General features: G+C 66.0%; 1 protein-coding gene across 1 annotated transcript in view; it reads right to left on the bottom strand.

Annotated features, from left to right (window-relative positions):
• Ntsr1 (neurotensin receptor 1) overlaps positions 1 to 3,484 on the bottom strand; it is a 34,778-nt gene extending 31,294 nt beyond the window's left edge. Inside the window, exon 1 of the mRNA XM_048347516.1 lies at positions 2,759 to 3,484. Within this exon, the coding sequence (XP_048203473.1) occupies positions 2,759 to 3,484 (726 nt within the window). The remainder of the gene's footprint in view (positions 1 to 2,758) is intronic.
• Positions 3,485 to 15,504: the final 12,020 nt, after the last annotated feature.

Raw genomic sequence — 15,504 nt, 5'->3', positions numbered from 1 at the left:
TCTCAGCCTCCTGGGTAGTCAGGAATACAGGCATGAGCCACCGTGCCCTGTTTATTTTGCAGCTTTCTAACTGAAAAAGTTCTGAACTGCAGAAGTTAGAAGAACAATGCAAAGATCTGGGTCCTTTCCCTGGTCTGCTGCTTCTGCCCTACCTGGGTTGATGGCCCGGGAGTGCTTTGCCCCACGCCATCACCATCTGCTTGCCTTTGACTCTGACATCTTTCTCTGAGCTGTTGGGGGATAGGTCAAAGACATCCCGCTACCTAGCCCTCTGCACGTATCTGCTGCCTGCTGAGGGGCCCGCTGGGCGCTGACAGCCCAGGACAGACACACGGAGGAAGTAATCAATGGCCCGACTTGATGGGGACCAATTTTCTTCACTGTGGAAGCAGGTCTCGGTCACCTTTTCCTCCCCGAGACTCTGTCTGCTTCAACAGCCTGGAGACCAAATCACCTTGCCTCATCAGCCGTGGTCTCTGGGCAGTGGCTTGGGCGCCACCTTCCCCTGGGGCGGGGGAGCCTGCGCCCTGCCCGGAGCTGCCACTCAAGCAGCTCCAGTCCCAGCCAGAGCAGCCTCTGCTTGGGCTGTGACAGAAGATGCCCGGACAGAGGCTTGCTGGGCGCACGCCCTCCCCGCGGAGCGTGGCCGTCCTGACGCGGTGACAGAGGAGCCCCGTGGCCTCTGGCTCCCGCCCGACGGAGCCGGCAAGGGTGCAACGCGGCCCCCTCCACTGGTTCCACCCTCCGGCGTCCAGAGCGCGGTGCCCTGCTCCAGCCCTCCCCCCCTCACCAGCCCGGAAGAGGCTGGCCGCCGTCGGGTCAGAGCCCGAGAGCAGGGCCCGTTCACCGGAACCGCCTGGGCGACATCTGGAGCCCGGCCCCAACTCCCGGGACCCGCCGCCTCTCCCGTGCGGGCCGCGCACACGAAGGTGAGGCCCCTCCCACCCCACCCCGCCCGGCCAGGCACGCGGAGCCGCGCGCGCCCCACGAGGCCGGAGCGGAGCCGCCTGCTCTGGAAGACACCCCGGAAACCAGTCACCCCTGGAGCACGGCCTGCGCCCTCCCGGGCACTCGGAAGCCAGCGGGACCCCTGCGGCCTCCACCCCAGAGCAGCCCATCCCAGGCCCGTGCCCCACGAGCGTCCCTGAGCCCACGAGCCGCGGCACGAGGCAATGGCCGCACAGCTGTCGGCAGTGGCACCCATGGCGCTTCAGAGGCCACGTGATTCACTCAGGTCTCAAGCCCCCAGAGCCCCAGTGGAGTCTGGAGGGCGGGGACCCGTCCTGGGGACCCCGGGCAGCTGCCCTCCCCTCTCCTGCCGCTGACTTTGGACATGTGCGTCCACACTGCTCCAGACAGCCCGAGGGTGGGGTCTGAGCCAGGTGCCGGCAGTGACCCTCTGACCTGCCGGAGGGGCGGCGGCACTGGCAGGTGCCCCCAGTTCTCCTGGGGGGGGAGGGGGAGGCTCCGGCCCCAGGCGAAGCTGATCAAAAGCGGAAGCTTGAGGAAAGAAGAATGAGACCTGAAAGCCTGGCGGGCCGGAGCACCGGGAAGGGACTGCCGGAGAGTCAGTCACAGCCCTGAGTCTGACAGACGACAGTCCCTCCCTGGTCTCCTAGAAGCGGCACCTTCTGAGCTGACCACAGAAGTCTGCTGGGCGGCTGAGGGTGCCGGCTCCAGGGGAGGGACGGCGGATGGGGGCAGTGGCCGCCGCCCTCGATGAAGACGGCGCAGAGACCTCCGGGAAACACGCGGCCTCTGCGCCTGCACAAAGCCCAGGTGGGAGACGCCTACCTCCACCGCCCGCCCCAGCCTCAGGTGCGAGCCACAGTCCTGGTGCTTCCCTCTCCTCCCCCTTCTCCTGCCCTTCCTCCTTCCCCCCTTCTTTCTTTCTTCTCTCTCTCTCTCTCGTTCTTTCTTTCCCTCTTCTTCTTGAAACAAGGGTCTCACTATGCAGCCCAAACTGGCTTCAAACTCCTGATCCTCCTGCCCCGCCCCCCCCCCCCTCCCCCGTGCAGGGATTACAGGCGTGAACCACCACACCCCGCTCCACGTGTAACTTTGCCCCAGCTTTCTCTGTGGGCCTTGCCTGACAAGCTCCCTCCGGCACGAGCCCCCGCCCGATGGTGGGCTCCCCGACACCCCTGCCAGGCCCCCCCGGCTCAGGCCCTCGGAGGCCCTGGGGTCACCTCCCTGTCCGGGTACCCAGAGCCTCCCAGCACCCCTAGCCACACACACGCACGCGCGAGAGCCCCCGGGAGTGCTTGCACGCTCACACGAGCAGTGAGAGCCCCTAGGAGCACACACACGAGCAAGGAGTGCCCCTGGGAGAAGGTGCACGCTCCCCAGCTGCAAACACCTCCCACAAGCCCCCCCCCCCCCCCCGTTCTCCTTTCTCGGGCCAACGTCACCAGCATCACACTTCACCAGCCCAAGACAGCAGGGGCTTCAGCTCTGCCTCGGCCTCCAGTCAGGGAGGGGCAGCTGGCGTGGAGGGGGCAGCGGGGGGGGGGGGCGCTGCACAGGGCAGAGCTGCAAGACTTCCCCCAAGGGCACGCTCGGAGCGACCGCAGCTCGCGGGAAGAAAAGCCGGGGCCGCCCCAGAAGCCCCTGGGCGCCCAGGCTCGGCTACCAGCTCTGGGGAGAGACACCCCACTGCCAAGTACTCTGGGGCGCGGGAGGGGAACGCGCCCGGACCCCCAGGGACCTGCGGAGGCCCCGGTGCCCCCCAGCCCTCGCGCGGGGACGGGGCGCTCACCTGGATGACGACTTTGACGGTGGCGGTGTCCACGATGGGCGTGCACACCAGGCCGCCCGGGTGCCGCCCGTCGGCGCTGCGGTTCTGCTGGCCCATGGTGAAGAGCATGGGCACCGCCAGCAGCCCCGAGGCCAGCCAGATGGCGCCGATGAACTTCTTGGTGCGGCTGCGGGACATGAGGGTCTTGGCCTTGAACGGGTGGCAGATGGCCAGGTAGCGCTCCACGCTCAGGCTGGACACGTTGAGGGCCGTGGCGTAGGTGCAGGCGTCTCGCAGGAAGTAGTAGCCGCGGCAGACGGCGTCCCCGAAGGCCCAGGGGTGGTGCACCCAGATGAAGTTGTAGAGCTCCACGGGCATGGCCAGCAGCAGGATGAGCAGGTCCGACAGCGCCAGGCTGCCCAGGTGGTAGTGCACCGTGCTCTGCAGGCTCTGCAGCGACTTCTTGCGCGCCAGCGTGAACGCCGTCACCGAGTTGCCCACCGTGCCCACCACGAAGAGGGCCAGGTAGACGGCCGTCACCAGCACCTTGGAGTAGATGTCCGTGTTCACATCCAGGGCGCTGCTGGGCGCGGCCAGGGCCCGCTCGGACGCGTTGCCGGAGCCGTTACCCCCGCCCCCGAAGCCCGCGCCCAGCAGTGCCGCCTCCAGCGCCGGCTGGGGCGGCGGGAAAGGCTCGACGCCCCGCGCGCCCGCGGTGCCCGGCGCCGTGGAGATGTTGAGGCGCATGGTGGGCGCCGGCGGCGGCCGCTTTGTCCCGCGCCCGCGTCGCGAGTCCCGGAGACGGGCGTGCCCGGGGCGGAAGCGGGGAGGCGAGGCGTGCGCCGGCCGGCGGGGACCGCGCGGGCCGCCCCGGAGCGCTGGGCTCCGTCCCCGCAGGCTCCGCCGCGCGCTGCCGGCTCTGCGCTGCCGGCTCTGCGCTCCCGCCCGCCCGCCGCTCCTCCCGCTCCGCTCCGCCCCGCCGGCCAAGCGCCTGCTCCGGGATGCGGCGACTCCGGGTTCCACGCTGCGCTCCCCTGGGCCCCGGGGCAGCTCGCGGGCCCTCTAGGAGTGCGCCCTTCTGGGCTCGAGCTTCGCGGGGCGCACGCCCGGCCGGCCCCCCGGCGCGCTCCCCGCCCGGGCTCGGCCCGCACACTTCCCGCCGCGCCCGCCCGCACCGCGCTCCTCCACCGAGCCGCCGGCTGCGTGGCGCCCAGCGGTGGGGGGCGTGGCGGAGGAGGGAGGCGGCCCCGACCGTGTCCCCTCCCCGCGCGAGTGCGGGCTCGGGATCGTCCTTGCGCGCTCCCAGGAAGCCAGGTTCCGGATGGGGAGCGCGGGATGTTGGGGCGTTGAATTCTTTCGCCCTCCCGGGCACGCAGCGAGGCGGAGCAGCCGCCTGTTCCCTGGTCGCCCCAGCTTCTCCTGTCTCCAGGAAGGGAGCTGCCCCCAGTTGCCATCACTGGGGCGGAGGGCGGGCTGGCAGGAAGCCCCCCCCTAGCCTCAGTGCAGCTGGCTGTGTAGCTCCCTGGGGTGCCGGCTCTGGGAACAGACTGAGCACCCCGGGGCCTGTGGCTCTGCCGGCTCCTGAATGAGGGGACGCGGACAGCAGGAGGCCCAGGAGCCGGCGGGGCCCCTGTGCCTCATGAAGCCCCGGGTGGCCCTGCAATGGCCACCTCTGGCCCCTCGCGGCTGCCCCTTGGTGCCCTGCAGGCTGAGGGGGGCCGGCCTGGTTTGTGTGTGATGGGAGGTGACTTCCCGAGGCACAGGCTGCCTTCTGAGTTTTGCCAGGGTGCCCCCCCCCCCCGCCACTGGGGCCAAGAGCTGGAGGATCTTTGTGTTTCCCCATGTCCTCCCCTGGTGAGAGCCCAGCAAGAGTAACCAGGTTTGCTGCCCATTTCCGGCTGGGCCCAGCACGTACCCCGCCATCTCTCCACCAGGCCCTTCCCATCCTTTCCCCTGCTCGCCACTCGCACTGGATCCCGGAGTCCATGGCTCCAGCTCAGGGGGCAGGCCCGGGGGACCTGTTCTGCTCAGCAGAGCCCCCGCAGGGTGCGGTGGGGGGGGGAGGGAACAGGAAGGACGAGTGGAGAGGCATCCCACGCTACGGAGGGAAGGGAAATTGAGGCAGGAAATCGGGCCTTGACCTGCCAGCGAGGAGAAGCCCGGGCTAAGAAGCTGGTGGTCGGCTTGGTCCATGCCCAGACTGTGCTTAGCAGGCTTCTGGCTTTCCTGCTCCACCCAAACCTGATGTTCTCCTCTGAGAGTCTCGGCACGTGGCAACCGTGCTTCCACGTTTGATCTTCAAAGGAAGTACAGTGGCTCAGAGGCTGGCGGGGAGCTCTGCAGGACAGCCGGCTCTGCAGCGAAGGGGTGCGATGGATCGTGCTCCAACTCCGCAGGGCCGGAAGCAGAGCCCACAGCCCAACAACACTCCGCTGGGAAACTCCCCCAGCACACTGGACTGTGGAAGAGACTGCCTGCCCGGTGAGCAGCGGCCTGGGGCCGTGCCTGCCTGTCAGGCCATGACAGGCCTTGTGGGGGGCAACGTCCACCGGGCCTGACCTCCAGGGTGCCATCTGCTCACCTCCGTCAGGACCCCCCACGCGGGAGCGCCGTGGCCACTGGGGTCTGCCCCGTGCCCATCAGAGCCCGCCGTGGCCACTGGGGTCTGCCCCGTGCCCATCAGAGCCAGCAGCTGCGCAGCAGGTGGACATCAGAAACTGCTCTTGCTGGCTGTGCGAGCCCATTGTTTGGTTTTCCAGCCCCTGACCTTTTGACTAAGCTATCTAGCCTTCCTTCTAAAGCTTTCTTTCTCACTCGGCTAACCTAGGAGCTAAAAAAAAAATCATAAATGGCAACTTAGCACAAATATTATGACAAGGAACTTGCTTCAAGCCATTCAGGAAAACGCCACCTGGAGCTCCTTCTCTGCACAAAGCGGCCCCAGCCCTTGCCCAGGGCTCCGAGGGCTCCGAGGGCTCCGAGGGCCTCTGGCCCGTGCCAGACGATTCTCCCTGCTCCCAGCCAGAAAGGCTCAGAGCGGAATCTTTCATTTGAAGTTGTTTGCTTCTTCTCTCTCTATACCCCCCACAAGACTGGAGTCCTTAAACAGCAGCTGCTTCTCCTCTTCCTCCTTCTCCTTGTCCTCTTTCGCCTCCTTCTCCTCCTCCTTTCCCTCTCCCACCGCTTTCTTCTCCCCCGTCTCCCCCTTCTGCTTCTCCACCATCACCTCCTCCTTCCTCTTCCTCTTGTCTTGTCTCCTTTGGTTTGAGTCCAGTTTCTCCTACTTGCTAGGCTAGGCTAGCACAATACCACGGAGCCACACCTCCAGTCCTGGTTTTCACTGATTTTTTAGGATAGGCTCTTGCTTCCTGCTTGATACACTCCTGAGGTTCAAACCTGTCTACTTACTTTAAGCTTTCATCCTCTCGGCACTCATGGGTGTGTACCACTGTATCCAGTCTCCCACCACGGAAATGAAGTCTCTCAGACTTTGTGCTGGCTCTGATCACAGCCTTCCACACGGTGTGAGGTGACAGGTACCAGCCACTGCACTCAGTTGGGATTTGAAGAGGGGCCTCACGCTTTTCTGGCCAGGCTGGCTTTGGATTGCTTTCCTCCTCCATTCTCAGCTTCCCAAGTGATTAGGAAAGGCATGAAGCACTGGGCTCAGCTCAGCAGTTGTTTCTTCAGAAAGAGAGAGGGAGGGAGGGAGGGGGAGGAGGAAGGAAAGAAGGAAGGAAGGAGGAAGGAAGGAGGAAGGAAGGAAGGAAGGAGGAAGGAAGGAAGTAGGAAGGAAGGAAGGAAGAAAGGAAGGAAGGAGGAAGGAAGGAAGGTCAGTGGGCAGCTCAAAGGAAAGCTAGGCCCGGCGCAGAGGTGTTTGCTGGTGACCTGGCACCCTCCGCGTGGCACTGACCTTGTGTGGCTTGCTAACTCACCCCGAGTCACCCAGTGCTGGCCATCCGGCCGATCCCCCGCAGATTCCTGGGAGCCGATAGAGGATGAAATGCTGCCCGCGTTGAGCTCAGCCCCGCAGGCTGGACGCCGCCCCTCACCACGGCCGGCGGGCCCCCAAACAGCCAGGCAGCACCCCTCAGGTAACGGCCCTCCTTCCTCCGCTCCCAGACTGTGCTGCACAGAAGGATTCCTAGCCACACGTAAAAGCTTAGGTGAAGCTGGGTGCAGGGGCCCCGCACCCAGGACCCGAGCTACCCAAGAGGCTGAGGTGTGAGGATCGAGGTTTGAAGCCAGTCCCCGGCAGCAGAGTTCTCCACCTAGTCACAGACCAAGATGGAAGTGGAGCCGTGGCTCAAGCGGTAGAGTGCTAGCCTTAGTTCAAGCCCCAGGGCCGGCAATAAATAAACCAATTAAATTAAACACGTTCATAATGATGACTGTATGGGTTACTTACTGCTACATAACAAAGCACCCCACAATGTGGAGGTTTAGAACAGTAACTATGTATTTGCTTATTTATTTGCTTACTTACTATGGCACATGCTTGTCAAGTGCTGCCCCACCGAGCTACAACCTGAGTCCTTTTTACTGTATTTTTCCTGAGCTGCAAACAGTTGTGCCCGGGGATTACACGTTAGTGCGTGGACTGTCTGATCGGCTGATACCTCGCTGATCCTTCGCCCCTGTCTTCCTCTTCCCGGTCCTGTGCGTCCCCACCCTCAGACTCCCTTCCCGTTCCCGCGTCCCGCATCACGTGAGTGCGTTGAGTCTTGGGCTGCTGCACCCCGGGGCCCTCTGCCATCCGCTCCGCCATCCGCTCCGCCCTCCGGCTGCCCACCGAGGCCTCGCTTCAGCTTCCTCGTGATCATTTTGTGACCCGGTTCGTTTCCGAGCCAGGATCTGACTAAGATGTGCCGCTGAGGTTACAGGCGTGACGCACCGTGCCCGGCCCGTGCCGGTTGTGCGGTTCCGAGGTGACTCGGTGCAGCTGGGGCGTGACTGCGTGTGAGCGTGATGGGGCGTGACTGCGTGGGAGCGTGAGGACAGGCAGTGCGCGTGCCTGCACAGTTGAGCGGTAGATTTTCCCTCGCACAGCATGGAAACTGCACATGTTCGGGGCCCTCTGCCTTCCAGGGAGGACTCTTAAAAATAGAGCAACGCATGTGCGTGGGGAGAGGAGGCCCCTCCCGAGCCTGGCTGGGCTCCCCGCTTCTCTGGCTGCTGGCAGGGCTGAGTTCAAGCTCCAGGCCTGAGGCTTCAGCTCCAGTGACTTGGCCAGCTCTGAGTGGTGCTTGGGCGGAAGGGCTGGGGAGGGAGCCGGGTGGCAGCCCTGACAGACAGGCCACCACAGGGCCACAGAGTGCGTGGGACTCCTGGGGACGGAGGGGGCTCCGAGTCCACGCTCCGCCATGTCCCGCCCGCGGCTCGGGGGGGGGGGGGCAGGCTCAGCATCGAGGAAGGTGGGCGGTGTGGCGTGGTCCGGACCGCCCTTCATGCTGCACAGGGGGTGTTCCTGGGGGGCGGGGGGCACGAGCTTCGCTCTCACGGGTCAGCCGTGGAGGCCAAGCACACAGAGAACCACCAGGACTCACTTCCCCCCCCTCTGGGGCCATTGGCTCCTGGGACACGGCCACGGTGGGGGTGCAGCCGGGCGGGAAGCGGTCAGAGGGTGGGGTCTCTGCCAGCTCCACAGACACCTGGGTGAGGCCAGGCCGTCCCCGCGCGCTCCAGCCTCTCCTCTCGGTCAGGGCAAGGGAACCCCCCCCAGGAAATGGGGTGCTCCTGGTTCTAAGTGGAAAGCCCAGAGACTCTGGACACAGAGTGCGCCCCGTTCCAAGTGTGCGGGTGCTGGTGCAAGTCCCATCTCGAGGAGGCCCGTGTGGGGTCCCAGCTACTGGTGCCTCCCCCTCGCAGACACTGCTCCCTCTGTCCCCGCTCTCCCGGCGGACCGCCCCACCCCTCTTCTTGCTAGGACCTGCCCCCCCTCACCCCCCAGGGCCAGTCTCCAGGGCTTCCTTCCTAAGGCCCTAAGGCCCAGAACCCCCCCTGGCTCAAACCTCCAGGCTGCTCGGCCCCCTTGACGCCTCTAAAACCTCTTAAGACCTCGTGCTTCTCTGCCAAGCTCCGCACCTCACGTTTCCCATGCCTGCACCACCCCCCCCCCCCGCCTGCGGGCCCGGGGGCTCTGGTGAGCGGGCCTGCTCTGAAAGTCACCTTCGAGAGTCACTTTCCTCCCGGCCGCTCGGCAGGGCCCTCGCCTCCTGTCTCCGGCTCCTGGGCCTCAGGGCTCCGGGTGTCCGTGGGCAGAAGCATCCGCCCCGCCCTGCTCCCCCTCCCCGCCCTGCTCCCCCTCCCCTGGGCTGGAACCCCACTTTGCAGAGAGCACTGTAGCGGGGCACTAAGGCAGAAGGTCCCGGATCTGAGGCCTGACATGGTGGCTTCAACGCTGGGCTTTATCACCGCCACAGCAAGTAGGTGGCGACAAGGGGCTCTGAGCCTCGCTGTCCTCGTCTAGGAAACGGCTAATGATGCCAACATGGCTGACAACACGATGGCCCCCAAAGGCACTCCCACCCACCAGGACCGAGAGGAAGGCTCCCACCCGGCCGCGGAGGCTGGGGTGGTGGACGCCAACTGCTTCCAGACCCAAAGGAGTCAGGAGAGCCCTTACGGGGGGGAAGAGGGGTGCAGAAGAGGGAACCGGGGAGACGGCAGCTCAGGAAGCCCCCGGAGCGGGAAGGCCACAGCACAGACCCTCTGGCCCCACGCAAGTCCCCTTCACCGGCATGTAGGGGCGCAGGCCCAGCCGCAGGCCTCTCATTCGGTCTCCGGCTCCGGGGGCGCCCCTCCATGCGGGGCTGGTGCGGGTGGTGGGAGGGGCCGGGGGACAGGGCCAGCTGGGGCCGGGGCCGGGCCTCTGCGCTCACCCCACTCCTGCGGGGTCACCCGGTGAGGCACCGGCTCCTGCCGGGCACAGCTCCGAAGGCCTCCGCCGTGGCCTCCACTCGGCTTCTTCCCGGGCCCCCGAGGGGCAGGGAGGGCCCCTCTGGGTCCCGTGTGTCCCCGCTGGCGGCTCCCGTGGGGACGGTGTCCGCCGACCGCGGGCCGTGAGGGCCGGCCTGAGCCCCTGGGTCTTCTCCAGAAACCCGCGCTTCCCGTGTCTCCAGGGAAGGGGGGTCTGCAGCAGGCCGGGCGCACAGCGGGGCCCGGGCCACGGGAGCCCCTCGTCCTGCTCTGGGGGTGCGAGGAGCTTGGCTCTGCGCCTGGCCTCTGGCCGCTGCCTCCCAGCAGGGCGGGCGCAGGGTCTACCCAGCCCTGCTCCACTCCCCGGGGAGAAGCCCCCAGGGTTCCCTCTGGCTCGTCAGGCCCGGGAGGCCAGGGCGTCCAGGGACGGGGACAGAGCGGGGGGAGGGGGAGGCCAGGGCGTCCAGGGACGGGGACAGAGCGGGGGAGGGGGAGGCCAGGTGGCGGCAGCTGCTGGACACCTGCAGGAGCCCCAGAGCGGCCCTCCAGCGGGAGCGGCGGGAAGTGCAGGGGGGTCCAGGCCCCTCCCCAGGGCGGAAGGGGGAGACCTGCTCCCAGACCCCACCCAGAGAAGCAGGCCGGGAGGACAGAAGGTGAGGCCACCCCGTTTCCATGACAACCCCCGCCCACTCACCGGAGTACAGCCCCTTCTCCAGACACGGACCGAAGCCGCCTGTTCACGTGACGCTGAGGTCCCCGAGGGAGCAGGGAGCCCACCCGTGCCCTCCACCCACCCCAAGGCCCGTTGGGAGGAGGCCCCCGTCACCCGGCTCCCGAGAACGGGCGCTGGGGCTTAGGGGTTTACCCTCGGGGAGAAGATGGCCGACTGCCCCTAGCACGTGGGGCGGGGAGAAGGGCTCCGTCTGGTCCGTGTGCAGAGGGCCGCGCGGGGTCTGCTCCCTCGGGGCGGTGCGCGCGCCCGTGCCCGCCCCACAGAGAATCCAGACACCGGGGGCCACGGGGGTGGACGGAGGAAGGGCCGCCCGGTCTGCCTGCGGGAGAGCTGCAGTGCGCGGCTCTGTGGCCCGCGGCCCCTCCGGGAGGTCCAGCTGAGCCCTGGCACTGAGAGACTGTGGGGCCCCGTCCCTCCCTCCCGCCCTCCCTCCCCGCCCCGCCTGTGCCGCCCTAGTGCTCTGGGCACAGCCTTCTCTGAGGACGGCATTTGCACGCGCACGCACCCTTCTGTACCTGCAAACAGGAGTTCCCGTTGCTTGGAAATATTTAAAGAGGAAAAGGCCTTTACATGTGTGCTCCGAAAATAAACTCCCGAAAGCTTCCTCCTTTGTCCTTCTTGCTTGAATCTCAAAAGCCAAGGCACTTTAACCGCTCCGCACAGCACCTGTGAGAGACACACCGAACTGGGGTGGGGGGCGGGGGGCGGGGGAGAGGGGCCCTGGGCGGTGACCCTTAACCCAGAGGAGCTGCGGAGACAGCAAGTGGCCGGTCTCTGCCAGACAGCACAGCCAGGGCCCGGGGGCACCCGAGCCCCGCCCCGCCTCCCCCTCACCCCGGCTCTCAGCTGAGTGTGCTGCTGCCTCCGTGAAGGGGTGAGGTGTGGAGAGAGGACGGCGGCTCCGGCATCCCCCCCCCCCCACCGGTGCCGCACTGGGGGCAATGGCAAGCGCTCACGGGGGCAGGAGCCCCGAGACAGAAGCTGCCGGTGACGGGCACCCGTGTTAGTCCGTGTTGCCCGCTGTAAACACAGCGCCAGAGGCTGGGTGGCCCGTAACTGACAAACGCTCATTTCCACCGTTCTGGCTGCAAGTCCAAGAAGAAGGTGCTGGCCGATTCGGTGTCTCGTGAAAGCCCACTCCGGTTCACAGAGGGCACTGTGTCTATGCCCTCCCCCAGTGGAGGGCACGGGGGCATTCTGGGAGCGCCATAAGAGTCATATTTATACTGTCAGCCCTGATTCCCTCCTGAATCTAATTGCCCCCAGGCCCTGCCTCTGGGTGCCAGTCCCCATCCAGATGCCAATCCCCCAGGCCCTGCCTCTGGGTGCCAGTCCCCCTCCAGATGCCAATCCCCCAGGCCCTGCCTCTGGGTGCCAGTCCCCAAGGCCCCTCCTCTGGGTGCCAATCCCCCAGGCCCTGCCTCTGGGTGCCAGTCCCCAAGGCCCCTCCTCTGGGTGCCAATCCCCCAGGCCCTGCCTCTGGGTGCAGTCCCCAAGGCCCCTCCTCTGGGTGCCAGTCCCCCAGGCCTTGCCTCTGGGTGCCAGTCCTCCAGGCCCCGCCTCTGGGTGCCTATGCCCCAGGCCCCTCCTCTGGATGCCAGGCCTCCAGGCCCTGCCTCCTGGTGTGGGTCCTCTTGGGATATTTGCATATGAATTGAGGACACATTCCATTCGCTGCAGGTCTTCACTGGTTCTGGACTGGAGGGGGCAGGAGGGGGTCTTCCTGGAACCCCTGGGGACTGGTGTGGGAGGGAAGGGAGCCATGCTTCCCGGTGGCCTTGGTCGCTGAGCCCTTGATGGTCTCACGCTGCTCTGCCCAGGCCCCCAGCCTCCGCTGGCTGGAGTCGCCTCTCTCTCTGGAAGGGCTTTAACCCACTGGGGTGGGGCTCAGGGACCAAGCGCTCCTCTGGCTGGGTCTGGGCCCCCGCGTCTTAATCCGTGGTGGGCAGCAGCAGGAGAAGCCCAGGCCTGCTTTGCAGATTCACCCACTGTGGCCTCACGCAAAGCCGGCTGCCCGGGACGGACCTGGGCCCGGCATCAGCCTGGTCTCAGGCTTGCCCTGAGGGCTGGATGTGCCGAATTTGGGCTCCTTTTCTCTACAGAGGAGTTCTGTTGAGTTAACATAGATAATTGAGTGTAAAATTTTCCCTAAAAATAACATGCAGGTGCTGGGCCAGGAACTGGCCTCCTCCTGTGCTCTAGACAAAGAAAGAACTGCGCGCCGTCGCGGGCCCTTTGGCTCTGGTGGGTCCTTCTTGCCCTCTGCCCCGCATCTCCTCCTGCTGCGGGGCTCCTCCCGCCGCTCCTCCCGCTGCTGGCCCTCGGGCTCGGCCCCGCTGGCCCGGCTGGGAAGGAGGGAGCTGCCTGGTGCTCCAGGGCCCCGGGGTGTGAACCACCAGCGCCGGTTTCAAGAGGCCCTTCTTCAAGCGACTAGAAATGGAGCTACCTTTGCGGTGCCCAGGCACTGCTCACGGTGCCTTACTTCTTACATAGGCAGACCCCGGGGCGGCAAGCCAGACAACGTCTCCCTCCTGCGCCCAGCACAGCCCCAGAGCACCCATGGGTGCGGACGCTGTCCTTGATCTCCACACATTCACCCACCGCCCCTCCCAGCGCAGGGGCCCCGGCGACGGCAGCGTTTTGCAGACCTGCCGTGGTCCGGTTTGCTGGGCGTCTCCCCCACGTGGCTGCAGCGAGCAGGCGCCCACGTGCGGGGCCCCGGCGCAGAGCTGGCCCGCCCCGGTCACGCAGGACACGGGGGACGCCCAGGCCTTTGGGCTCCCGCGGCAGCCCCGGCGCAGAGCCCCTGAGTCCCTGTGACGGAGCAGTGGGGCCGTAAGGGAACCTTGGTTCTGACATTTCGTCCTTGGCCCCAAGCCCTTGAGCCCCTAAGACCTTGGTGGCTCTCCGGGTGACAGCAGAGTCTCTGTTTGGGGCGTGCCTCCCCGGGCGGCTGGGGACAGAGCTGGTCCCTTTCGTGACTCCCTGTGGTTAGGGGCAGGACCCTTGGGTCACCGTGGGGACAATGCCCAGCTGTTTCAGGCCTGCAACATGAGCCTCCCTGAAAACCAGGAAGGGCAGGAGGGGGTGTACCCACTCCTCCCGGACAGCACCCCGCCCTCAGCACCCCTCCCCACACCACGGCCCATCTGGATCCTTCTAGACATCCTTCCAGTAACTTGGGAAGCAGCCCTCTCCAAGTCCTGTCAGCCGCGCTAGGACACCAGTTGAGGGGGTGGGGTCATGGGGGATACTGGCTCTCAGTAGGCACCTCAAGTGGGGTGCCTGTGGAGGACACCCCAGCCCGAGGGTCTGCATCATTCTGCTAGATGGCGTCAGAGATGCACTGAATTGGAGGCCAATGGCTGGTACCAGCAGCAGAACGGGTGTGTGGGGAGACCAGATGCATCTGGGGCCAGGGGGCCCGCACACCACGGGTCAGGGGGTCCCGCAGAGCCCGGGTCAGGGGCCCCCCGCACGTCCGGGGTCAGGGTCCCCGCAGACCCCGGGTCAGGGGCCCCCCGCACGTCCGGGGTTGGGTGCCGTGCTAAGAGCTGCCTCCTCTGTCCTCCCAGGCCACCCTACCTCAAGCACACCTGCTGTTCACAGGCCGTGGAGGGGGTGGGGGCTGGCTCTGAGGGCCTGGCCTAGCCCAGGGCTCGGGGCTCACTGGGCTGTCTATGGAGCCTGTCCACCTGGGGGGTCACACTTGCAGGCCAGCGGAGCCCCGTCATGGGCTGCTGTTGGGCTGGGTTGGGGTCTGCACCCCATGCCCCCCTGTGGCCTGGCAGAGTTGGGACATCAGCTGCCTGACTCGCCGGTCCCCGCTTTCCCGCTCCGCGCGTGATCGGCCTGCACGCACGCGGCCTGGGGAACCCCGGGGGCTCACGGGCGAGGACGCGGCAGCCTGGCTGAGTGGGGTAAAGCATCTGAAGAGCTGACAATCAGGATCTCGGGTTGCACGCTGCCGGAGACTCAGGTCTGTTGGGGGGGGGGGGAGCAGCAAAGCGGGCCCACGCCCACCAGGCGGTCAGAGGGGTCTCTGCCAGAGCTGCTGAGGATTCTTCACGGGGCGTCCTGACAAACACCCCCCAGCTGGGGGTCCTGACAAAGGTCCCCATCTGGGTAGCTCAGCTGTCCACAGAGCACAGACCTCACCAGGAGCTGGAGCCCCTTCCGACATCATCTCCCCAGTCCTGGCGGGCAGGACTGCCAGCGCCCCTCCCCCCGTCCCCCTGCCCCCCCCCCCCCCCCCCGTGCAGGGCTCTGGGGAGCAGCCATAAGCAGGCACCTGCTCGGCGTTTCCTCTAGGAAGTCTCTAAGCAGACCCGCTCCGTTCTACAATCTGGCTCTTAAAAATATCACTGGGAGGAAAAAAGGAACAGTAGAGCGCTTATGGAAAACGTGTTCTCGCGTAAATGAGCAGTTAAAACAAAATCCGATTATCATACCTGGCAGAAGTCACACCTCCTCTCTCGATCACAGACCCGGGGACAGGGCGGGAAACCTAGGCACCTGCCACTGCCCCCCCCGCCTCCCCCTCCCGCCTGGGGCCGACACTCCGACAGCATGTGCAGGCTGTATATGAAAAGCACACTGCTTGCGATGAACACAATGGCTAAGAGAGACGGTGTGCTGTTTTATTTTTCTTCCACAGAGGCTCGAGGCTGCTGGACATCACAGAATGAACGATTTCACTGTTGGCTTCTTAACGGCCCTCAGATCTCAGCCTGGCTCCGCCATCTTTCCCAAATGCCACTTGTGTTTAACAAGCCTGGCCTCCGGAGGGGAGGCTGGCAACCGTTTGGTTGGCATACACAACAAACCGGCAGCCCCACTCGGCCCTGGACAGCTGTGCCCAGATCAGGAAGGGACATCTGTTGATCTTGCCTGCCCAGACCTCAGCCTTCTGCTGCGTCCGGGGGTTTCCTGTTCTGGAGCAAAGCCTGCACGGCCCTGGTTGGGGGGCCTCCCTCCTCCCCGCACCGAGAGCCGGGGTCCTCCCTCCCATAGCCGGACACGGCTGCCTTCTGCTGTGCTTGCTGGTGGCTAGTGGGCGGGGCTAGGGCAGGGGCGGGGCAGAAGCACAGCTCCGGTGGCCTGGGCTCAGGCCTGT

This window comes from Perognathus longimembris, chromosome 6, assembly GCF_023159225.1.
Source record: "Perognathus longimembris pacificus isolate PPM17 chromosome 6, ASM2315922v1, whole genome shotgun sequence".
Classification (NCBI taxonomy): Eukaryota; Metazoa; Chordata; class Mammalia; order Rodentia; family Heteromyidae; genus Perognathus; species Perognathus longimembris.
This window is presented reverse-complemented; position numbering and strand designations above follow the sequence as displayed.